Consider the following 26,467-nt stretch of genomic DNA (forward strand, 5'->3'; position numbering starts at 1 on the left):
CTCCGTTGTGCACAGCATCCAGACCTCTAAAATGCCCTGTACCTGGCCGCCCTGGGCCTTGCTCGCGGGTTCTGCTGTGTGCCTCGGGTCCCCACCCCCTTGTGACCTCAACAGCCAAAGGAGACCCCAGGCATCACTTTGAATTTGCAAACCAGCTCCTTTTCCAAGTGGCCCCTCCAGGTGACCCTGTGCCAAGAACTTAGCCAATGCTTCTCCTGCCATAACCGGGAGCTGCCCGAAGCTCTCCAGCTGGCACAGGGTTCACACCAACCTCTGGGACCATCCTGCAAAAGAAGAGACTGGTAACTCAACCGTACGATTTTTAATGCATTTTTAAACGTGACTGCCTGTTGATTACAATGGTGCGTAATTACGCACAGAAAGACTAACTTTGCTAAAACTTTAAAAAGTCATAACTAGAAAAGTACTTAACCTATTCTAAAGATTTTGGTCTTAAAAATTATATAAAGGTCTGAAATGTTTTTATAAATTCTGGTCTCAAGTTATTCATTGAGTGTGTGTGGTGCATGATTGGATTTGTGAGTAAAGCAAATACTTAGCACATCTCCTGGATTAGCCTTACTGCTCGACCAGCTACCTTAAAAATGAGAGCATTGGGTGGTTTGATTTTTACCTCTGACAACTAACATGTGGTTTTTCGGACCCTCTGCATAGGTTACTTGGTTTTGGTGCACTACATAGAGGGCCAGCCTCCAACAACTTTAGATTTGCATTCTGCGTACCACCAGATTCCTCTGAGTGAAGTCTCTCAAGCCTTAACTACCTTTGTGATGCCATTTGGGGCTTACAAATATTTAAGGCTGCCGTTTGGTCTGGAATCTGATGCCAGTGTTTTTCAAACACTTATAGATACTTTGTTCGTCAATGAATCACAAATTCAAGCTTTCCAGGATGATATTCTGGTATTAACCGAAATAGTTGAGGAACATGTTGTAATGCTACAAAAAGTTTTTGGAATCCTGATGGAGTGTGGCATGACAGTAAAGTTGAATAAGTTCAAGTTTATGCTACAGGAAGTTGAGTAGTGAGGTCATACTATTACTAACGAGGGGATCAAACCAAAGGCTTGCAATTTAGCTGCTATTAGGTTGGCACCTCAGCCTACAGACAAAGACTCACTCAAATCTTTTCTGGGCTTTGTGATTATTATGCATGTTTTGCTCTGGAGTATGCCGGTTTAGTACAGCCATTAAGGTTTTTGCATAAAAAAGGAGTTACATTTGAATGGTCCATGCAAATAGATAAGCAAGAAGTGAAGGAGCTGGTCATTAATGCACCCATGTTGCAACCTTATCAACCCCAGTACAAATCATTCATATCTGTGGATGCCAGTTTAAAGGGGCCTGGGGGCTGTATATCGACAGTGGGCTTGTAATAAAGAGAATACAGTAGCATTTGCTTTGAGATCTTTAACTGAGGCAGAGATGAAATACAGTACCATTGAACAAGAGGCTTTTGCATGTTCTTGGGCGATAGAGAAGTTCAAAACCTATGTTTGGGGCACATCGTTTGACTTATTTACAGATCAAAAACCTCTTGTTTTTCTTCTAAATGGGAGTGGATTGGGTAAAGCTTCGGGAAGATTAGTTAGACGTCTGTCCAAATTACAGAAGTACAATTTTAAAATTAAATATATACAAGGAGGAAGAAGCTTCAGAGCAGACTGTCTCGTTTACCTCTGAGTGAAGGCCTCAGTGAGAATTCCAATTAAAATGAATGTGTTGTAGCAGTTGTTGATTCCATATCAAACTGTGCAGGTATCATTTCTGAATAAGAGTGGATGGAGGGTATGAAAAAGGATAAAGTATTTAAAAAAGTACTTAATTTCATAAGTGATGGTAGGCCTCATGATAAATCACTTTCAGGTGAGTTCAAATGTTTTGCACAAGTGGCATCTGAATTGACTTGTGAAAATCAAATGTGTGTACGCAAAGATTTAATTGTTCCCCCCTATTGCAAGGAGAAAACGCTTGTACACAATGGCACATGAAGGACATTTAGGGATTTCAGCCATTGTTAAGAAACTTAAGCAAAATATTCCAGGTATGGACAGAGCAGTTTCCCAATTTATTGAACATTGTCAGTGCATTGTTTCCGACAAACATTGGAAAACCACACACAAACCTTTTATTTCCTGTAGAAATGTCTGAGTCTCCTTGGGTGAAAGTGGCATTAGACTACTCTGGTGCTTTTCTTATTTTACCCAGACAACTACGTTACTTAACTGTTCTAGTAGATTACTTTTTTAAGTGGATCTACTACGATTTTGTTGAATCACCAAGTACGAAGTTAGCTATAGATTTAAAAAAATATATATATATTTCTGATTGATGGTTCTCCACGCTACATTGTTACAGACAATGGAATGCATTCGTGTCAAAAGAAATGAACACATTTTTGGCAGATTTAGATGTTTCACATCTAAAAGTTGCTCTTGTAGTCCATCTTCGCTTGAGTCAATTGTATTCTCAAGCAAGGTATTCAGCCATTTCATTAAATACTGATGTAGAGAATTTTCTAAAGGAAAAAATGTGGGCGTATGTAACACCACCTCATTCCACTACTCATTTTTCTCCTATCCGGATTCTACGAGGATTAGCTCCTGGTAACTGTGACAACAGTATAGATTACAAAGCTATTAAGAGGAATACTCTGGTCAAGCAAGTTAAACAAAAAAACTATTATCACAAGAAAAATAATGTATGTGGAACTAAAATAGAAGTGAATGACTGGATTTTGATTTAAAAAAAAAAAAAAACAACAGATTATTAAAGGGGGAAACAAAATTTAATTCGCCTGTGAAAGTACAGAAGTCACAAAATTATCACTTTTGTTAGAGGGAAAAGGTTGGTGGAACAGAGAGAGTGGGGTTCCTATTTTTAATCTGCAAGCTCATATTTATCAGAAATTTTGTAAAGGAACGCATCCAGAAGATTCTAGGCTTTCTACAGATGTGTGTCAGAATGTCAAGGGTGACGACAATACTGGTTTGTCACATCTCAATATTCAGTATTTTGCTAGTGGGGGTATTACAAGTAAGCAAACAGGGAATATGACGCAACGCACTTTGTGTTCAAGTTCGAGACTTATAAGTGTGTGACAAGTGAGGGCTCCCAGCAAATTTGAAGATTTTGAATTGTATTAACAAGTCCAGAGATTTTAAAATTTTATTAGTATGTTCAGAGATTTTGTATTGTATTATGTTGGTTTTTCTAATGTTTTTTCTTCCAATGTTTCTTTTGTTAAGTTTTAAAGGGGGAAGATGATGTCATTTGTATTTCAATATGATTGTATTTCTTTAATTAATTGATGAGCTTATGTCACCATGTTCTAAATGTGTTGCCATGTTCTATGGAAGTTCTAGTGGGTAGCTGGGTTCCAGTTTCAAATGACTGGTTGCTGAGCTGTCTGGTGGATGCTTCATGGTTGTGGGTTCATCTACTTCATTAAATAAAATATATAAACCTATCCTTCTTCCTTGGCTGCCTACTTTGGTCCGCATGCTTCAATTGCTACACATCCACTTAGTAGAACCGGAGTTATGAATTTTAAACATTTTTTTGTAAAAATTAGCACCTAAAAGATCACAACGAAACCGCGGACATCTAGTCAACCAAGACCAGCTTAAAGTTGGAAAATATGGCTGACCATGAGTCAGATACAAGAAGTGGATTGGACCCGGTCAGCACTTACCTTTGGACTCAGAAGATTTTTCATGAAAAAGTTCTGAGAAGGTAAAGTTCAGCAGGGCAAAGCTGAAGGCAATGTCCGAGGAGGAAACATCATTGTTGGAGAGCTGCTAGACAAAGTCGCAGTAAAGATTTCTACTTTTGGACTTATGGGAGTCAAAAGTCTTCAGCGAAACGAGGCTGTAGCTGAAGAGTTCCGGGAGCTCGGCTATCCCTTTGGGAAAGGACCGCTGTGCAGGATTTGCAGCTGCGGAGAAGACTGGAGAGCAAGCAGCCGCAAAGTCAGTATGACTGGTGATACACCTTAGGTAGATCGACAAGCAGGTTGGCACCAGTCTTCCTCCGGTTCTCAGTGCAGTGTTTAGCCAAACAATTTCTAAGTCCCTAGTTTTGGGTTTTCGATTCATGAACACGTCTAGACCACAGCCAAGGATCCAAGACTGGTTTGACATCACTTGGGAGTTCAAGACGGACTCAGGCTGGGTCCAGGTGCGGTCTCAAGATGTTCGGAGCCTTTTATGTCCCTGTGGCTTTGAACAGGCGGTCAGCAAACTAGCCCTTGGATTCCTGGGTTCAGGTGAAAATGCAGGGCTTAAACAGAAGGGTAGGCCTCTGAGGGTTCAAAGGCAGGCTCAAGGCAGCAAAGCAGTCTTTCCAGGTACAGTAAAGCAGTCTTGCAGAGTTCACAGAAGCAGGCATTCCCCAGAGTCTTTCCATATGTCCAGAAAATGAACTGAGGAGTGCCTCATTTTAAATTGGGAGAAATGTCTAGAGGTTTTTCTTTGAGCTGTTTGGAATGTTCTGACTTCCCAGCCTCCAAGCGGGTTGCAGAGACAATTTGGAGGCGACAAGCCCTTTGTGTGAAGGCAGAAGACAGCCTATTCAGCTGCAAGTGGGGTTGTGCACAGCACTGCCCCTCATTCTGCCAGCAGATGGACCTTTCAGGCATAAATAACCCCTTGACTGTGTGACTCTTTGGGAGGAATTCACTAAGTCTGTCAGTTACACCCAGTAATGTCACCTAAGGCAGGTTACAAGCATCAAAAGGCTCAGGACAGGAAAATACCCAGTTTCTAAAAGTGGCATTTTGAAATTGTAATTAAAAATCCATTACAGAGAATTTCTTCATTACAATTTAATAGATACCAAACATGAAATGTATATCTGTCCCCAACAAAAAGTTAGCACTTTTTAAATGTAATAAAGCAACCCGATGTTATCCCATAGGACAGGTATGCCTCACAGTAGTAAAAAACGTATTTAGGATATTTTCACTACCAGGGCATGTAAACTTAACATACATACATATCTACCCTTTAAATTATAATGCACCTGTTGTATGGGATACCTAGGACGTACCTTACAATGTGACGTATATGCAATAAAAGGGGATTACATTGCCAAGCCAAACATGCTGTTTAAAACTGCAATCAGGCTGCCATTGAAGACATGGGGCATGTTGTAAGGGGCTATTTAAGAGGGAGGCACAATATGAGAAGGAAGCCCACTAGTAGCATTCAATTTACAGGCCCTGGCTATATGATATACCACTCTACAAGGGACATATAGGTAAACTAAATATGCCAATCAGGTGTAAACAATTTTCACCATGATTCGGAAGAGAGCACACACACGGGTGTGGTGGCGGTGGGGGTTCCACATGTCCCAGGGGTGGCAGACTGGGAGTTAAATCTGGACTGGTGCCAGAGGGCAGAACAGGTGATTTATAAAAGCAGGGGATGCACCAGGAAATGGGAAAGGTCTGGGAGAATTGGTGGAAATTCCAAGGGAAAGACTTAATTATAGGTCCATAGGATGACAATGGTGTGCTGAGAGGGATTGGATGGACTAATGTAGAATTTTGGGCCATAGAAGCACCATCCTGAATGCAAAGGCTTGTACCCGCTCTGTAATGCTTGGTGCTGCTACCTAATTTTTATACGCTAACTGAATGTTTTTTAGATCCTATATATAACAAGACTATCGGTTTGAATAAAATGTGTTTAAAAAAAACAAAGGGATATACAGAACTTACTGGCACTGTCAGCATTTTGTAAAACTATAAAATGAGTAGCTGTCTCACATTCCCTCATTTATCGCATCACCAAACGCTGTATAACACAATATCAGGACCTCAGTGGTCCTTACACATAACATCAGAACACTTCCCTGGTAGGCTCAAAACAAAGACGTCCCCTTCCAAACCACACCACCTACAGAGACAAGATTTCTATCCATGCACGTAAATGCTTCAATGCCCCCACACAGGCGTAGTAGGAACAATACAAATGATACAATGGAATACTAGCGCACTCAGTTCTCTATAGACCAGCAAATTCTTGACAATGACGGGAGTAGTGGCATACGATCCCTTGCTCTCATGTTGCCACAGGGTGTCAAAATCGCTTCCCATCTTAGTGCCTCAGGTTTTCCATAAATAAACAACCATACTACCCTCCCAAAATAGACCTGAATGTTTCTTATTCTCTTAAACGGATACATCAATTTAGCCAGGACTACTTGATTCTCTGGTGGGCAATCTGTAATCTATGATGATCTTCATCTGCTCCCCCAGGGTTAGGATTCTGGTTAGAAAATTATGCATCTATGTTTCAAGTCTTTCTCAATATTTCAGAAGGGTACCATTAGGGCATGGATTTGCTCAAAGCGTCAGTCACTTGCATGGAGCTCTATTCTGGCCTCACTGTGATAGATATTGGATAATACACATTAGAGGGGGTCCCCTAGTGGCTTCTAGAATGGTTTGGGCTTCTTAGTCATAACTCGAGTGCTTTTACTCTCATATCTGCCTCTACAAGGAAAGGCTCTCCCTCAGTTACTATAGGTGATAGACTTTAGTTTCTCTCCCTCAAATCCATCCAGATATATTGGCATACATCGCATTAAGGGAGGTCATCAATGGTTGCACATCCTTTGTGAAGCCCTCATCATACAGCCAACAATATATTTCCTCTCCATAGATATTTACTCCATTGTTATGTTTTCCTATTATTCAGCCTCAATGACCCCCCCACTGTCTACTACCCAATATGTGCCTTTCAGATTCAAACACTTTTTTCTTTCTTTATTTTTCATAAAGTATTTTTACACATTAATTTCTTCATTTAAAATTCTTAAGAAGCAGTGTACTGGATTAATACTCAAATTTCAGTATAACACATTACCTTAACTACAAAACACTATGACACTTAATTACAAAAAAAAAAACACTTCAAATACATAAAAATGTAAAGGGATTCAGTGAATATCCAGGTCTTATTCTCCCCTTCCCCCCCTTTTCAGGGCCGTGAAGTAGATTGAGGATGTTTTTCACTGTAGTGTACAGTGCATCATCAAAATAAATGTTCTTTGTTTTATAGACAGTTCTTCAAGGTTAAAATGTTTTAGCATCCATCCCACAATTAGATGCCTCCTGGTTTCCCATTAGAATCATCAGTTACACAATTATAGGGCTCATCATGTCAAATTCATTTACAAGTGAAACGTTCAATAAAACACATGCCAAGGATATAACATTAATTATCCCTTTATTTCCTAACATACCCTTGGATTTACAAAATCCCTCTCTAGGTTGATGATCTTTTATCCCTTCTTTTCTCTAGCAGGCCCTGTCACTACTTCAGGTGTGATTATCCGAACAGGTCAACCCTAGTCTTCTCTGGTCCTTTCTATATCTGGCATTACTGGGACTGAACAATATTGTTTTTTTCTGTAAAGGATTTCTAATCTTATAGTCACCTTATTCTATGCATCGTATCAGTATTCTGTGCTGACATCACACCACCACATACAGTAAAGAAACTATCTGCTAAGCAGATATCCTACTGCACCAAGTTTTAACTGTTTTTCTTAACATTCTATGATCCTTAAGGTTAACAAACTTACCATAAAAGCTAAATGAACAAGTTGCTTACCGGTGGTAATGCTTTATGTGGTAGAGACAATGTGGCCGCAGGTTCTTCACCTTGGATTAGTCCCCAGGCATTAGACTGGAGCCAGAAAACTTTAAGCAGTAACTCTGTGCACCAGTAGGTGTAGGATGATCAGCTCAGAGTGGCAGAGTCAGCAGCCCTGGAAGTGGCATGTGCGGGGCCTTACAAACGCCACCCAGGCACACCGACATCAGTTTCTTTTAGTGAAATTTCTGCACCAGAAGCAGGGAACCACTTTAGAGGACATTGTGCAGACACTAAGCACTTTTAAGGTCCTAGCTGGAAGAAACCAGTCTTCTAGGTATAAGAAACCGTTCACAGAAGCAGGGAGGATCGGTAAGGAATTTGCAGCTAAAGTCTCTACCAGGTAAGGCATTACCAAAAGTAAGGAACTTGTTCATTTGATAGACTTATAGCTGCGGATTCTTTACCTTAGAATAGATATCCAAGCAATACATTCCCAGGGATGGGTCTGCACACAGATTTAGACCATGTAGTCCTGAAGGACAAAACAGGCAAAGTGTGCGTTGGGAGGGACTAGATTGTCAAGGCAAAAATGTTTGGTAAACATGTGCAGAGAAGCCCATGTAGCAGCGTAACAGACATCCAGGATGGGAACTCCAGAAGCTAATATAGTGGTCACAGCCTTTGGTGACTTAACTGTGTCCAAAACCTTGCCTGGCTAATGAAAAAACAAACACCACCACTTATGACAAAGGTGAAGAGCAAGGAGCAGTGAGTTTGGCAGTGCATCAAACCACAAACTTGTCCCAATGTCCCAAAGGCTTAGGACCAGCACAGGGATGTCTAATATCGCTTCAAGGTCTTTGTATATTTGTGGGAATTGCCTGACTACTTGAGTGCCACAATGACAGCTGGGAATAGCTCCATGAGCAGACCCAGAACCTTCCCTGTGGCCGGGACCTGGAGCACCGCAGAGTCGATTGGTATCAGGCAACTAAGAGCTTCAGGGAGTGCTCTCAAACCACTCCAAAGTTCATTGCTTGACAGTCAGAGCAGGCTTTGGAGTCATGGTCTAGCTCCAGGAACCAGACACATACCAGGTGGGGATCTGTCAAAGACTATGACAGGATCCACAGGGTTTTAACTCAACAAGTTTTTCAAGGGACGGACTGGGAGCTTACATTTAAGCACAAAAGAACAGGCAAAGGTTGAAAAATAGCCACAAAATGGACTGAGGTAGCTCCATATATGTGCTGATAAAACAAAGAAAGGCAATGAAGTCAGCACAATCGGGTGGCACCTATACTGGCATTGTGCACATCACGGAGACAATCAACGATACATACCCGCACAGAGGTACTGCTCAAGATTTTCCAGATCCAGACTGACAGCCGGGGAGTGTTATAAGGTAAGGAATCTCAGCTAGAAGTCTCAACCAGATCTGTAATTTATTAGTATGTTGATTTTTATCCGATGTTTATAACTAGTCTGAGCTAGTCATCTCAATTACTTCTTATGGTGCCTTAGGTTTTAACAGTAACCTACGGTACATACAAGAATGCTCGTTATCAGCCTTTATTTATCATAATTAGTTTTCAGTGTAACAAAATTCTGTGGATACATTTTTATTTTTTATTTACCTCTTGCTTCTTTTCTCTTCAGTTCTAAGCCTCAATCGTTAATGGCCCCCACCGTTTTGAAGGGATATTCAGTTATGAGTTTATGGATCATCAACCTAGAGTGGGATTGTGATAAACCCAAGGGGAAGTGAAGTTAAGTAATGAAAGGATAATCAATATTATATCCTTGAAACTTGTTTTATTTAACAAGTATGAATTATAAATTTTATGTGATTGAGCCCTATAATTATGTAAGTGATGATTCAAATGGGAAACTAGGACATCTAATTGTGGGATTATGTTAAACAATTCTGAGTCTATATTAAAATGAAAACAAAATGAATGTTGATGATGTAATGTATACCACAATGAATAACATCCTATCTTTTTCACAGTTATTTGCTATGCATTGTGTTTGCCCTGAAGCAGCTGGGGTAGACCTACACATCCACTGAAACTCCTGGTCTACAGTTTTAACGCATTACAATTTTTTTTTTTTTGTCATTTTGAGTAATAGTGTACCGTAGTTGTCAAGGAAATGTGCAAAACTGAAATTCAAGTATATATGAATTATACTGCTTTTTAAGTATTTTAAATGAACAAATTAATTTGTGACAGTTTATTTCAAAACAAAAAAAGAAACAAGCTTATGTATGTTTGATAATCTGACTAGGACATACTGGGTAGTACACAGTGGAAGGCCGTATAAAAGGATGAGGTCACAAAGGAGTAAATATCTATGAAGAGGAAATATATTCTCGTCTGGTTTTAAGAACCCTGTCCCCTTTGTAGCGTGAGGGGCTGCTCTCCTCTTCATGCAGATCTCTCACCACGTTGCATTCCTTCTGGACCTGCTTTGAGTACAAGGCCCGGGGCTTGAGACTTGGACCTTCTATCTTTGCCTTTTTATTTATTTATTTATTTATTTATTTTAATGGTGGATCTAGGTGCAGATGCAGGTCAGGCCCTCTCCTCAAATCCCTAGGAAGCAATAATAAGGGTTTTTAAAAGTATGATGTGTACTCCCAATATGTGAATATATATGCCTGTTTTGCTCACTTTGACAAGCTGATAGCATGGTGGACCACAAAAAAAGATATTGTGCTGAAAATAGATGTGTCCAAATAAACCCACATCTATATATATATACAATGCATAAGAGTTTTCCACATGATTTTTTTCACTCAAAATGGCAATGTGTGATATCCACAAATGGGTCCTGCAGTGAACAAAGTAGACAGAACAAAGCTGTACAACAACAACAAAATAGTTCTTATCTGGAGGAATCCAACAGGGGAAGTTCATCAGAAGGATTTGTAAATGTGTGGCATACTGGTATGATAGCATGACAGAAAAAAGCACTGAACAGGGTGCATGGACTAGAGGATGGTCCTATTTACTTCACAAAATAATAACTTCTAGGGATCTTTATATCTGGTTCTGATGAAAGCCAATGACCCACTTTGAGCATATCAAGGCTGAAACATGTAGACCTAACATTCTGATGCAGAGTACATCATATTCTCTAGTAGCATCAAGGATCTGTTATTAACCTTGTCTGGTAGCCTGGTATTAAAAAGTACAACCAGTGATTTAGGGCACCCTGAGGGAATTTTAAAACTAAAATCTGCCAGTCTGCAAAGTACCATACAGAGCGTTCCATCGGATTAACGAGATTGAGAAAACCCAGACACAATTGTGCATTTACGTATATGAGGCATGGACTCAATATGAAGCATGCCACTGAGATAAAAACAAAGCGGGTGAGTGTCCTTTTAAAAAACTAATAGGGTTGCCTAAAAGGGATCCAGGGAGACAAGAGCCTCCACTGACGCAAGGTCACACCCCTTTCATAGAAGCATTTGCACTTCATCCTCTTGCAAGTGCTACAGGATCAATACACTTTTCACTATGATGCCTTTTCATTTGCCCAACCATACATCTCTCTTCCACCTACATCACCTTAGACTGTTCAATGCCCCTATCTTGATGGAATGGAATGCCCTCGTTCCCCTGCAGAGTCGGCCAGCTCACAATGTGTGGCGAGGATTCTCAGCACCCTTATGACCACAAAAATCAATTCCAGGGATTAGGTGCCTTGCAATATCAATTTATCAAGAATTCCTCAGCTGTTGTAAACTGCCTCATTGCTGAGTTCTACCCCAATCACTGTAAAATCTTCTATGTGCCACAAGACAGCCAGTTACAGTTAAGGCTAAGCCTGTGGCAGTGTATCACCATTATGATTCACCATGTCGCTTCAAGAGCGGAAGGATAATAGGACCTTTTATGTTCACAAGCCTGCCAGGAAGAAATCTTGAAATTAATTTGAGGCTCACCACATTCTGCTCTGCTTTTCAGCACAAATGCATATCTACCCGGAAGCTCCTGCTCCTCCAAAGTAGGCAGTCTGGGAGGAGGAACAGCAACAAAGTTGCAAGCATCAATCTTCATGACCAGCAAGACTCACCTCGACTTGTTTTTTCTTTTTAACAAGTATGCTTGCATGTGCTATTCTATTGAGCAATTAGTAGTCTAATTACGTATGAACAATGTTGAGTATTCTGCACGTAGATGGATGTATATCAGAAAAGTGCCCTGAAAATAGAAACTTTGATTATGGAGCTTCAATTAATTTGTTTTATTTATGAGCTCATGACACTGTTAAACTGCTTCGCAGCACCAGAGATTTTAAACATTAAATAAGACAAGCATTTGCAATGCAATAGATATCGCATTTGGTCGAATTAGAGATATTAGTTGTAAACTCCTACCCGGACTTTTCTTGCCATATAAATGTAAAATGAAAAGTAAAACAATTTCACATAAGCAAGCCGATTCAAAGCCCCACGACTGCCATGAGTATCAGCGTGAAAAGACACACAAAAGGAAAAAGAAGTTCGCTCGCAGTCAAACTTATCGGCAGAAGTGCAATTAGCCATGTAACAGGGGAGATAGCCATGGCCGTAAGAAAACGTCCCCAGGGAGGGACAAACGTAAACCATTTACCAATGTTTTCAATGGATTTTTGAAGGGCAAACCCACAAACGAGTGGTAGTGATGGGCGTGAGGTGGGCGTTGTTAAAAGCCCAGATACATACCAACACCTCGGAAAAGCAGGGCTTGCGCGCTGCTATGCTCTACCTAAAAAGACAAGTAACTAAAGACATCAATTAAAAATGCTGACTTCACGTTAGTCTGTCCATGTGATTTGTACTTTCAACTTAAGAAGGGAGCAGATTTATGCTAGTTTTCTCGGTGAGCTATATTTTGGCTCTGACTTTATATCTGCTGTGGAGATCGACCTTATGTTGTTACCTCTTGCAACTGGTATTATTTGATGCATTATTGACGCTGATTTGAATCTACCTATTTTTTACCATCTGCAATTATTCTTAAGTTTTAATAAACCTTTATTATGTTGACTTTGAATTTTGTCCTAAAACTGTTTTCTTTAATGGCAAAGAGCCTCCACCTATTGAGTCTCAAAAGGCCCCGATATTGTGTCTTACCCCTTTTAATCATTTAGTTCAAAGCGTTGACAATGCTGTCAAAATCACCAATTCGAAAAACCAGTGTTCTGACAACTTAGCCTGAGGTCTTCTCTGATAAGATGGGCTGATCTAAGCAGTGCAAAATAAACATTAAAGGAGATCAGCAACCTAGTGACAAGATATACGTCCTGGTCAAAAAAAGTATCATTTGTTGGGATTGTAATCTGTCTCATGGAAAATGGTGAGAAAAATATTTTTGAGGGATGTAGTTTAGGTATTTCAAATGATCCAATCACAGATCTCAAGCTATTTGGATGATGCATCATTTGCAAGACCAGATCTGTCAAAATCAGTCAAAGGAGGAATAATATTAAAAGTGACCAAATAATGGTACTGATATGGTACACTGTTGTCCCTCCACTTAAGATTAATCAAGCACAGAAGAACCTCAGAGATGTTGCATTTGTCCTCACAAAAAAGGTTTACTTCTTCAAACCGCCTCAGTTTAAACTGTTAAATAGCCAAGAAAACACCAGTTTACTGTTTAGTTCAGTTGGTTGATTAAAGTTTTTAACTACTAACAGAGCAATCAAAAAGTAACAAGTTCAATGAATAAACATCCAGGTTGCATAATGCCAGCAATAAAATACACTGCCTTAGAAACTTTCTAAGTTAAAAAAGAAGGGCCATTTACCTGGTAAAAACACCAAAACACTGTTCGGTTCAGCAAACACACGTCTTTTCTTGTCCTCACTAACAAAAAAAAAGTAAAGTGACAATACTGCATTAACAAAGAACAATTATTTGTTAATGTGTATTTATCAATTTTCAATTAAAAACACAAATAGACATGCATGTGACATTTGCATTAGTTACTTGGAGACAGCAGACTAAAAGGTTATTAGAGCTTTATTTATGGGTATGATCCAATAAGTCATAAGATATATACATGTATTTCATCAGCATATGCTTGTCACACTCAGCATTGTATTTTGTAAATATGTCAACACTAGTACAGTCTAGAACTAAGACAAGGGAATCTACAGATGTTTGATTATAGAGTGTTAACAGTCAGTCACAGCCTTCATTCAGATTTGAAGTGATCATTGATAACCATAGACTTAGAATAATGTACATGTGCAAGGAATCAACGGTTGCCATGACAATCAATAGGAACATCTCTCTTGGGCGATTCCAGCCCGTTAGTGTCTTCATGCCTCAAAAAACGAAAAGGCACTTATCAATATCCTGTTAATTCAGAGCATGGACTCATTTGATAAACGTAGACATGATCCTTTAAAGTAAACCAGACTATGATTGTACACCAAACACCTTCATTTGTGACCGTTAAGTGTTCTTGTGTGCTAGAACCAGAAAACACTGCCGGAGTCTCACGGAATGCTGGGTTTCTTTTAGGCACGAACATAAGCAAATCAACAGGTCAACTCCTAATACCCCATGAGTTGTGCTTCTGTTTAGTGAAAATGATAGTGATTTTAAACCCATCTTGAAATACTATTACCACTTTCACAAAACTTGCCTTAGCCAATTACCTCATAGCCCCTGTTTGTCTGGTCCTGACCACTTCTCCCTGTCCTTTATATGCCTCACTTTGTTCTGATCTTCCTTCTCCCTTTGAATCCTCTCTGACTCCCCTCTTGCAATTCTCCTCCTTGCTCTTCCAGATGCTATGTCTCATCTGAAGGTCCCCTTCGCCTTTTCTCTCCTCCTCATTCTCTCCACTTTACCCATAACGTACGGTTCGTTATCTACCATTTTGCATTGTCAATTAGCCTGACATTCTTCGAAGTCTCCAACCATCTTCCAGTGGCAGTACAATGGATGTTGCATTATCCTGAGCCTTTCCTTCTATAGGATGGTAAGGACAGGAAGACGAAAAGCAGATTATAGAACCACCAAAGCCAGAAGTTGATGTAGGGAATGTTTGGACTTCTGTAAGACCACTCAGGGGCCTGTTACAGGCACATTGTTATGGCAATCAACAGAGTAAGCATCTCTGCATCAATTAAATATATTAAATTAGGCAGTCATCTCAATAATCAAAAGATCATGAACTAAGTCATAGTGATTCACCATTTAGTCAGTTCAAGACTAATGCTTTACAAGAGTAGCTCTTTTTAGACATCACACAAACATAATCAATGATAAAAAAGTGGCATGCAGGGGAACTGCAACGCCACCAACAACTCCCCTGTATAAAGATACGGGTCCAAAACATCTGGAGCATGTAATCATGCAAACAGTTCCTAGTGCAGCCATCCTCAGATATTGAGTAAAATACATGCAGACTGATGGGAGTCTAGTGTGCCATTGTAGAGATATGATATGGAGCAGTGTATGTCTACAATCAAGTTAAGTAAGTTTAGTTTGCTAGCAACAATTATCACTAGCGGTGGCAGCGCAAATTACAAGGGGAGGGCCCCAGCACAGACTCCCCAGCAATCCTGGCACTGCTTATATGCTAAACATAGCACTTAAGCAGTGCCAGGATTGGTCTGAGCAGCAGTGACTGCCGCTCAGACAAGCCTGGGGTCTATGTTGGTTCTCAAGCCCAGCTGTAGACACAGCCAGGCTGGAGAAACCCAATTGCGCATGTGTGTTTGGCCAGCCAAACACACGTGCACTTAGGTGTGGTGTACTCTCCTCTCCTCCCCACCTCCCGTGGCCCAGCCCTGCCGAGCCAGAAGAATCAAAAACCAGCAAAATAGAGGTTCAAGGATGCCCTCCACTCCAGTTCATTAAGGGTGAAGATAACTTCACTACAAGACATCATCATGAACTTGTCATAGGGGATAAAAGGTTCATGAACTGCAAGCCCCAAAGGATGAGAGGTCTGCGTCATTCTTGGGTACAAGGAAGCACAGGAAGTAAAATCCTATACTAATGTACTCCAATAGCACCACTTTGATGGACAGAAGCGGTGTCAGAGGACTGAAGCTGTCAGCAACCTTGCAATCCCCTGCTACCATCAAAGGAGCAGAAGACTTTGAGGCTGGGAAGTGGGCTCTGCTGAGAAGGCTTGAATCCTGAAAAATTAAAGTGGCACTATTGTTGGTAGAGTTAATTGGCACTAGAGTTTAAACCCAGGAAGCATGTCATAGCATATATATTTTTGAAATGCCCCTGGTTAGCCTTTTCTCGAAAGAGCATCTTGCCCTCAAAGATCCTGCTTAAGAGAAAGGGCTTTTCAAAAGGTCTTGGAGAATAATGGTAGCAAATAGAGCCGGCTCCCACAAGACTTGAAGATACTATCCAACGAGGCACATGGCACTGCATAAGATAGTCAAGATGTTTAGGAATGTGGTCAGGAGGGACTGTAGAGAGTGAGGTTGAAGAGGGAGTCGGAGACATGGAGGTCAACAATGTCTCACCTGAAGGTAACAGTCATTACAGCCCCTGAGATCCATCCAAACCTTGCAAGTCAACTATTGGCACAAATAAGTAGGACACTTCAATGTCACATTTGAAACAGAAAACTGCAGCTACTGAAAGGAACTGAAATCAGGCACTGGCCACAGAACTTAGTACATAAACTTACTGGGGATGCTTACCCACATAATGGACTGTGCTCAATGAAGAGCTTGATAAAATGCTCCCCGCTCAGGCAGTTAGTATAATAGGGAACTGTTTAACTTAGAACCAGAGTGAGGCAGAGGAGGAAAGACCTCGGAAAATCAGAGACCAGAATTGCAAAAGCATAATTTAAAGGAGAGGAAAGCCAGGAACAAAACCTGCCAAGAGGAGGGCCTGGAAGAGCAGCACTGAGGACCACTGAATTCTTGTTGAATCACAGCATACCACTTTATGAACCTCTTCTCATCATGTGATTGTACGTGAATAGAACTGAGTCTTGGGCAATAATGTGGCAAGACACTTTGAGGAGCAATCTAATGGACTAGGACCATCACACATGAAGGGCAATTATAGCAAGGGGAAAAGGAAAATCCTTCTAATATTAGACATTTGTCTGCTGAGATTTTATACTATTGCTAGCATAATCTATAGTTCTCTTTACACTGTCTGCTTTAGTTTCATTTTCTTGGGTTAGACAAGCTCCTGCAAACCATTTTGCAACTGGATGTTCTTTGCTTAGGGAACTACAAAGCCTCGGTCTCTCATGTAGGTTGGCCTTAAAATTTGATGGGCATTTTGTTCTTTGCTCACACTTTTTTGCATTGTCATTCTAGCCACACCAGAGAGACGAGCTTTTTGACTTATCTCTATTACCAGTTAAAATGTTCTTCCTGAGTTTAGCAATATTGTTTTACAACTCACACCAGAGAAACCACAGAAATGGCTGATACTTATTTAGCAGAGGGCAGCCAAATCTACTATTTCTAGCAGATTCAAAGAAAATGGAAAAATAATAATCGTCAGGTGGTACTTGATGCCAGTTTGACTAAAAGTAATTCCTGGAAGCAATGATGTAGTATTACGGGAAGGCGGGGTGTAAGGTTGGCTCATAATTTCATATATGACAGATCTAGGAGCACAACTGAGGCTTCATGAGACGTGTCCTATCATTAATTAAACACATCACCAACATTCATATACGATTGGCTTCACTAATAATCCTTCTAGGAGATATGAATGAAGAGGATCTGTACTCACAGGTCACCCTGGTGAGTAGACTAATTTAACACCTGATACTGGCCAGATCTTTCAAGTGTAGAGTTGTCGTAGACTTAAGTCTGGCAATTACATGCTAAGGACAAATTAACTGTCACTATTCAAGATCTACTGGCCCAATATAAAAAGGTATGGACATTTCCACACATGTATAAAAAAAATAATCTTCAGGAATATGTTTACACCCGCCACCACAACTTTTCCTTGTACACAAATAAAAGTTATCCTCCTTGATCTGTAGGCTTTCGATACATGTTCAAATCCCAGCTCTAGAAAATGACGGTGGCTAATATTTGTTTGATCTACACAATGTGGTGCCCTCTATATATACAAAATGATACATGATGGAACCCTTTCCTTAAATAATATAGTTTTTGACGTGCCACTATTGATCATACTCTTAACAATTACAGTTGACTTGTGCTAACTGATTCCCCCCCCCCCCCCCCCCCCCCAACAATAAGCATCTTGCGGTCATGCCCATAAAGGTGCTCCCAACAATGCAGCCCATGCAATGGTGTTGCAATTGCTGGAGAGGAAATGAAATATGAAGAAATGACGCTACATCAGTCAGTCATAGGTAGAAAACAATACAAAATCATATGTGGTGGAAGTGCAGCGTAGGTCCAAACTTGTGATGACACCAGAGAGGTGAAGAGTTCACTTAAAAACAGAATGCATGACCAGCAAGGTCATGGATAAGGGAAAACTTGTGCTTGTAAGCCTAAAATAATTTATCGTTTTAAGCACACAGGCACGTATTCTGCTGTCTCTGTAAATTAAAAGAGTGTTTGAAGAATGGAAGCAGGAGACTGAATTAGCCTAGGGTATGCAAAAAATGCTAAGAGATTTTAAGAGCACAGTGATAAATCAAGCACACTAATACCCATGCATTCAAGAGTAGTGAATGGTTAACTATTGCTGGAACTGTATTAAAGAATGTGAAAGAAATAGGTTAAGAGACACCAGTAATGTGATTTTGCAATAAGTTTGTAATTGCTAAACTTACCGATTAATGTTTCTGTATTGTTCAAATTACTATATAAGTGGCTGCCTGTGAAGCAGCAAATTGAGATCGGCTGTTTACCTGCATGGCGACAGCTATGCTGCCTCCCATAACAGTAAAAAGCTGTGGTTTACCTTGCCAAGAGGAGTCCTTTTTTTTTTAATCTTAAGTTTCACCGTAACATTTGGTGAGCCCCAGCCAGGAGTACCTTTTTGCCCTTACCAGACTGCTGTTACTGGAATACAGCCTACAACTGCTGCATAAGTTTTTGCATGTCTTTAATGAGGTAAGCAAACGCTGTGTTCTCTCTAAAACTCTGCCTATTCACAGTTATGGGTAGGAGCCAGTCATTGCTGTCTTATAAGGTGAGGACAAATGTGGACTTCATTCCATGTTTTGTATAAATTGTATGACTTGTTTCTCTGGCAATGGTAAACACAGATGTAATATGGATATAAGGGTATCACAAGCAAGACTGTTTACATGTGTTGCACAACATTAAGTTAACGTGCTGCGTAGTCGGGAGATTGTTTATCTTTATCTAATAAACTGGATGTGGCCTATATGGTTGATTCGAAGTTGTGATCCTAATAGGTGTTCTAATATTTTGACATAAAGGGATGGCTGAAAATTCCATGTTGTTAAACTTTACCTCCAAATACAATCTGAACACTAAAATTACCATCCTGTACTTAATGTCCAGAAGCCACTCCATGGTCTAAATGACGCATGCTTTGAGGGTTATCCTCTCTTGGAGTGCAGAAGAAAGTGACCAGTTGCTACCGACAGTATTTACAGTTTAGAGTTACAACATCTGTGATTCGTACTTAGAAGTAGTTGAAGTGTTCTTATGTCTAAAATGTTGATTATGAGTGCATGTGTGTGCGTGTAATTAGAAACATGACCACAGTGTGGTGTTAATATTGCATTGTTAATATGATGTATAATAACATTTGATTACGAAGACAAGTTAACAGATTTTATTTTGTGTATAAGGACTAGTGTACACATTTTAAAAGGAGACATATTGAGGAGACAGAACATGGTTACATTGTAAAATTTGGTAGAAAAACAGGGGATTATGGAGACTCCTTTAGAACATATGCAAAAGACCTTTCCAGGTGACCATAATTTTTTTTAGAAATATTGTCAGGAGTGGTTTGGGCTACTCAGAAGCATACGTATCCCTGGCCAAAGGGAGGCACATTTAATGAAAACCTATTAGAGCACACTGTGACATACCTTAGGAGCAAATATGTAGGAATTGAATTGCAGAAGCGAGAAGCCACCAAAGCCTTAAGGCAAATTTTGTATGTGAAGCCTAAGGACTCCTCAAATGTTGATACCCCTACTACCTGGTCTGCTCCCCCACTCCCTATGACTAAATGAGTACTTCCCCTAAGGTAACTGGTATATATTCAATGACACAGCTACAGGAAGCTGCAGTGGGATTTGAGAATCCTGAAGTTGAGATCCCTTCACAATCCCCAAAGGAATCCCCTAATGTTGCCCCACTGATGTCAAAGCCAAGACATACAAGTACTTCCAGGCAACAAGAAGGGATGGGTGATTCTCAGTTTTCAGAACAATTAGAAACTATACTATACTAAACTAAACTATACTTAGAATTATACTGCATATAGGCCCAGCTTCTCCAGATGGGTTGCGGTGGAGGGCAAGGTTCGGAAGACAGTGACAATCAGTCACATGTTTCATCAGCAACATTGCACTCATTACAGAAAAGAGATGTAACAGGAAGGGTAGTTAGGAAATGGAGGTCTACGCCGCAACAAAAATATGCTGATGTTGCTGGATGGAATGACTATGCTGACAGGCTGTTAGTAAAGCTCGTTGGCCAGTATCCCAAGAAAGAGATGAGGATTTTAGGAGAACTGAAGATAATCTACCACCTTAGCAAGAGGAGAGGGGAATATAATAGTTTCACCAGAAAGTGTTTATGAATGGTTAACACAAAGTGAAGATAGAAGGAATGCAAGAGAAATGAGGAGAGAAGGATATTATGATAATCTTTCGGGTCAGATACAAAGAAAGTATGGGAGGATGGCAAATGGAGTAGATTCAATTCATAGGTTTGTAGATGACATGGCTGAAATACTTGTATCTCCAGAGGCTAGACGGCCCTACTTATGAGATTGTTGCTCAAGAAAAGCCCCTTATTGATATTGACCATACAAAGGGAGCAATGTGACTGCCCAATTACACTGACATCAGAGAAAGAGGGAAGGACATGTTCTCTAGAGTTAGGAAACCCTGAACGACTGAGCTTGGGCGGTTACAATTTCAGGGAACACATGGTCAACCAGACCCCAGAATGGGATATTGAGAAGCCATGGGAGAACTGGCACTGCATGACAAATCAAAGCATCAGATGAGTTTTCAATCAGTGTTGCACAACAGTGATCTTCACCCCTAGTGCGAAAGTTGCTGAAGGGGAAAATAGTACAGTGTTGTACCTTACAGGAATAATTTGGCAGGATGGACTGAAGGCTTAGCTCCACATATGAGTCAGTAGTCACGATAAGGGTCTTTTGGTCCATGTAACATGGCAAATGCGGAGGATTGTATTCTTGAAGGCGAGGGAGATTCAGACTGGTAGTACTCCTACATGCATAAAGGTTTGCGTGTGTGGCAAAAATATGTCAGACAGCACAATCCACAATATTCTGTCACTAAATAAGTGACCTGGGATACCTCATCATATTCCATGACCACAAATGGACAAGGAGAATCTTAAAAAGTTGTTACCGACACTTACAGAGGGAGCAAGGAAATTGATTAGGTCTTTTGAAAAGCAAACTACAGGTATCACCCTGACAGTAGGTGACATAAAGAGGTTGCTTAGCTCTCTTGTAGGAAATGAGACAGATACTGTTTTCAGAAAGCTGGAGTAAGAAATGTTACCATCACTGAGACTAGGTTTGGTGGTTCCCCATTTAATTGAGTTCAGACAGTAGTGTGGGATCATGTATCCCGAGAGACTAGATATTGGGTCCCTCATGGCTCAATCAATGCAGCCAAACGAGGATCCTGTGCAGCATCTCGGTAGGATGAAAGAAAAGTGGACTCAAGAAGGACAGCGTTGAGAAGCAACAGGGCAAAATGCTGTGTTGTTCAACAATGTAGTGAAAAGGGTTTACTCTCTAATGTACAAGACAGCCTTGATAACATAGTGGCATTGGAAGCCAAGCCCTTGACAAAAATATAGGCGCACACAATCCATTTCTGTAAAAAGAAGCTGGAGAAAGATCAGGTTAAGCAAGATGTGGCAGAAAAAGCAGCAGGAAAGTTAGTGAAGCAAAAGTTGGTAAAGAAAGGAGCACTGGAAGGAGCTGTAGTAGCAGTCACAATCAGATGACTGCGATTTTCTGAAAGATTGGCTCAAGGAACCACCTAGCAATATCCACAACAGCAGAATAATGTAAAGGCACAAGGAAGTAGCAAAGGGGTACAAGGAGGAATAGTAAGAGGCAGGATAGGTCTCCAAAGGATGGGTCAAACATGCCATTAGTGTCACACAAATTAACATTTCATTAGAGATTGTAGGACTAAGATGAGGTGAACAAAATGGATGGATACATGTTTACAATGAGCCAGGAAATACAGTAGTGCAGCCGAAGTCAAACCTGCAAATAATATATCTACCTCAGACACCATCAAAAAATGTGCAGCAAACAACAATGCCTCATGTGCAACAAATGTCACCACAGCAAATTTACCTAGCACCACCAATGGTAACTCCAGCTCAAAGTGGACATGGAGGTGTGATTGTGAGATGAAGAAATCCTTTCCAGACAAATTATGTGTGCGGATACATGCACTGAAGGCGCCCACAGAGTAGTTCTATGTATATGGTATTGTCAGCAACGCGCAGGCAAGATGAAGAACCTACTATGACAGAAGCAATCAATAACAAGAGGTATGCATTCCTCATAGATAAGGGAGCAACCTGATTTTGTACTAGAGAGGGAACCTTCCAATTTCTAATATATCAATGGACACACAAGGATTCTCTGCAGCTGGACTGAGGGGGGACATAGGGGTTTGTTTATTATAACAATGGAGATAGGAAGGAGGAACATTGACAGCTCTTTACTGTTCTATCCAGTTGCCCCAGGTAATTTATTGAGGCAAGATCTCAAGGCCAAATTAAATATGACTACTGATTTTGAGCCTGATGGATGCCCTTGAATTCCACCCTCCAGGATCATGGTTGTAACAGCAGATTCTTCTACTAGAGATCAAATCAGAGCTCAACCTGCTAACATAGAAGCATTCATTACAGCAGTGTATACAGTAACAGCAGAAACACCAGTGTTATTGGGAAGAGAAATCCTGTTACCTAAAGAGCTTCTTTTACAGTAACAAGGTTAAGACTCTGATACCTGACAATGAGTTGATATTACAAATAGAGATCTCTTGAAGTTAACACCAACTACGGTGCTCCTATAGCCAGTGTTCATAGACATGTCTTGCTTGTATGTTTTATATTCAACAAGCTGGGTAAAACGGTTAGAAAAATATTGGATGATCAATTGTTTGCTAATTAAAAACAAAAAAAACAGTTGTAGCCTTTCAGTACTACATTCCATAGAGAAGAGTATAGGAAGTAAAGCTGACCACATCAAGAAGAGCTTTTGATTCTGTCAGTGATGCAGATCTTTCCCCAGTACCAGATACTCTGTGGACTAAGCGTCCCCATGATGCAGGTCCTACTCGTACTGCTACTCCATTTAGAATTACACTGAAGGAAGGTGCTATATTACCTGGGGTGAGACAACATCCTCTTTCTAAAGAAGCAGATGAGGGCACCACCCCCACTGTACAGTTGTTGCTACAGCAAGGAGTAATTTACCCTGGACTGTCTCCTTGTAAAACTCCCATTTATATGGTTAAAAAAATATAATGGGTAATTCTTGGTGCATGGGTGAAGACCTGCACCTCTTGAATGGCGTAGCAGTACCAGATTAACAACTGACCGTTTCATCAGTGCGACAAACATTCCTCAGGATGCTAAGTATTTCTCTGTTATAGAACTCAATAATGCTTTTTATAGCATCCCTCTTCATCCAGACAGTTATTATTTGACGGTGTTTTGCTACTGCGGTACTCAGTACTTGTATTCTTATTTACCTCAAGGGTATAGTGAGTCCCCTAGCATTTTTAACAGAGTGGTGAAAAATGATATGTCAATCTTCCAGTGTGACAGTACCTTATTGCAGTATGTTGATGACATATTAGTTTGCAGTCCTACAAACAACAGTCCAGAAAAGATACCATATCTCTTTTGGTTACTATTGCACAGAGTGGATACAAGGTAGAAAAATACATTGTCAGTAAGAGGTCCATTACGTATGACAATTACTGTCAGCTTCTGATCAGTGAATAAATCCTGAAGGAGCAGCATCTATACTTCAAATTAATCAGCCAGAAACTGTTAAGGGAATGCTGAAGTTTCTAGGTCTCTGTAACTATGCAAGACGAGTTGATTACAGCACTTAAAGAGCACCTTTGCTGGCTTCTATTAAACAGACAAAAGACAGAAACAATACAACAAGGACACCAGAAATGAGGGAGACTTTTCAGAAATTATTTGAAGACTGAGATAACAAATGCCTCAGTTTTGAGGACTCCTGATGACACCAACAAATTTTCTCTCTTTGTCATTGCACGTGAAGACAGCTGTCCTTATGCAAAAATATCCTATAGGACATAAACCCATTGCATATTTCAGTGGACAGTTGGATTCAGTGATGAAGACATTACCCCTGCAAGCACGCACTTGCCACAGCAGCCTTTGCAGTGAATAAATGCACCCTCAGTGTTACAGGGGCACCTTTGACGCTCTATGCAGAAAATGTAGTATTTGCCATCATTCAGAAGGTTAATACTACTCTTCCTACACACAGTGTATCAGGATAAGAGGTGATTCTGTCATTACCATCTCTGAAGGTTGCAAAGTGCCATACAGTGAACCCTGTGACATTCTTTGCTCACCCTATAGTAGACTCTGTGAATGACGCGCATGACCGTGAAACATATATCATAAATGAATCTAGTCAAGTAGCAGAGGATGATAGTTCAGGTAGTATTGTCTATTTAATTGATAGTCCCTCTACTATTGGCCAGGATGCAGTAGTGAGGCACGTGTAGCAGTAGTCAGAGCACAACAGTAGGATTCTTCAAACACACTTCACATAGTAGAGCAGTTAACTCTGCCAACACATTATTCTGCACAAGCAGCAGAGTTTACAGCCTTGATAGCAGCTTTTAGGTAGGGAGCAGGAAAAGTCATCACAATATATTCAGATTTGGCTTATGCAACTACCACAGTACATTCTAGCATTATGAGATGGAGCAGGAGAGGTTTCCTCAAATCAAATGGAAGTCCTGTTATGCACAGGAAACCTTGAGGGGCTTTAATAGCGGCTCTTGCATTACCACGGGCAGTGGCAGTTATGAAGTGTGCAGCACGTACAAATGGACAGGATTTTGTGTGAGACGAGGAAAGGCACTAGCAGATTGTGCAGCAAAAGGTGCAGCTAGGTTCACACCACCATCTGTACTATCAGGTCCACAACATGTTCCTGTTTTGATGTCCCAGACTGCTTCATCATCTGAGCCTGAATCGGACACTACCAATGATAATGCTATGCCTCGTTATGCTGAAACACCAAATTTACCTCTTTAAGAATTGCAGGAAGCTGCTCCACCATATGATAAACAGTTATGGGAGACTAGAGGATGCTCTCAGTAAGGGGATGACTTAGTTTATAGGCAAATATTTACAGTTACACCAGTAATGCCTCAGGCTTTACTTATGATAGCTCTGGATCAACTGCATCTACCAGCCCACATCTCGGGAGATCATTTGTCTATGCAAATACAACAAGACTGGTTTGTTCCCAACTTAAATTAAATGCTTATCATGTACCTTCATAACTGTACTGTTTGTCAACAATTCTCTCCAAATCCCACAATCCTTCTTGACTTTGTGGACATGTTAGAAAGGTGCAACAACTATAGATATCTCATAGTGTAATCTGGCCTTTTTATCAGTGGATAGTAGGAGGACCGTGAATCCACTGTGATGGTAAGTCAGCTGCTACTTTTGTGATTTGTGAGGTGAGTCCCCACTGGGGAATCCAGAAGAGATAAGATCTGATAACGGCACACACTTAGTTAATGCAATCTTCACACATCTCACAACAATGCTAGGTATAAAGCACAACTTTTCTAATGTTTGTCATCTGCAAAGCAACAGCACTGCTGGGCAGTTAATAGAATCCTGAAGAATAAGATTAGCAAGCTATGCTGCACGTTGCATAAGAAGTGGTTGTATTGTTTACCACTGGCACTCTTTTCCCATAGGAACACACTTCATTCTGATCATCACTTGACACCCCATCAAATAGTGACAGGGAGACTGATGAAAACACAAATACCTGCCACCAGAAGTAAGATATGGGGAGAAAATACAGCTGAATTCTTGAATGATAAAAAGCATATTTATCTCTTTGAATTAACCAAAGCAGTAAAGTTAATTTCCAAACAGGTAACCAAGGCAAAGGGGAAACGTGGCACCGCTGAGGTTGATCTCCCAGTTGTGCACAAAGCCAATACAGTTTATGATTACTCCCAAGGCCCTCAAGATGGGTGTCAGGAAGCCTTAGATTCATGTATCAGACATTTGATTGAACCTTGCATCATGCCAAAAACCACCAGCAAGAGCAAGAGGAGGGAAGAAGAGTCTGACCACAAATATATTTCCCTCCATCTCTGCCTTTGGACAAATCTTTGCTTTTGGACAATCTTTTGAACCAGCAAAACAAAAGTTATGTTTTTCTAGTTCTTTTTTTGTCTCTTATTATCATCACTTCTACTACCACTCTTACATAGTAATAAATATTCTAGTTCTATTAGTTACATCGTGCACTGGCAAAGAATTTTCTACATCTGATAATGCGTCCTATAGTATTCACACAAGATTATTGGATAACATGTGGTGCCAGCACATGCTGGATATAAGTTCAGAAAATACCAATGAATCATG

General features: G+C 40.4%; 2 protein-coding genes across 2 annotated transcripts in view; one reads left to right on the forward strand and one right to left on the reverse strand.

The window, feature by feature from the left end:
• The window catches only part of TDRD9 (tudor domain containing 9), a 2,107,755-nt gene that overhangs the window by 1,370,665 nt on the left and 710,623 nt on the right, over positions 1 to 26,467 (reverse strand). Inside the window, exon 9 of the mRNA XM_069207577.1 lies at positions 13,435 to 13,493. Coding sequence (XP_069063678.1) covers positions 13,435 to 13,493 — 59 coding nt within the window. The remainder of the gene's footprint in view (positions 1 to 13,434; positions 13,494 to 26,467) is intronic.
• RD3L (RD3 like) overlaps positions 1 to 26,467 on the forward strand; it is a 661,792-nt gene that overhangs the window by 20,968 nt on the left and 614,357 nt on the right. The window lies entirely within an intron of this gene.

Source organism: Pleurodeles waltl, chromosome 9 (genome assembly GCF_031143425.1).
Source record: "Pleurodeles waltl isolate 20211129_DDA chromosome 9, aPleWal1.hap1.20221129, whole genome shotgun sequence".
In the NCBI taxonomy this organism is placed as follows: Eukaryota; Metazoa; Chordata; class Amphibia; order Caudata; family Salamandridae; genus Pleurodeles; species Pleurodeles waltl.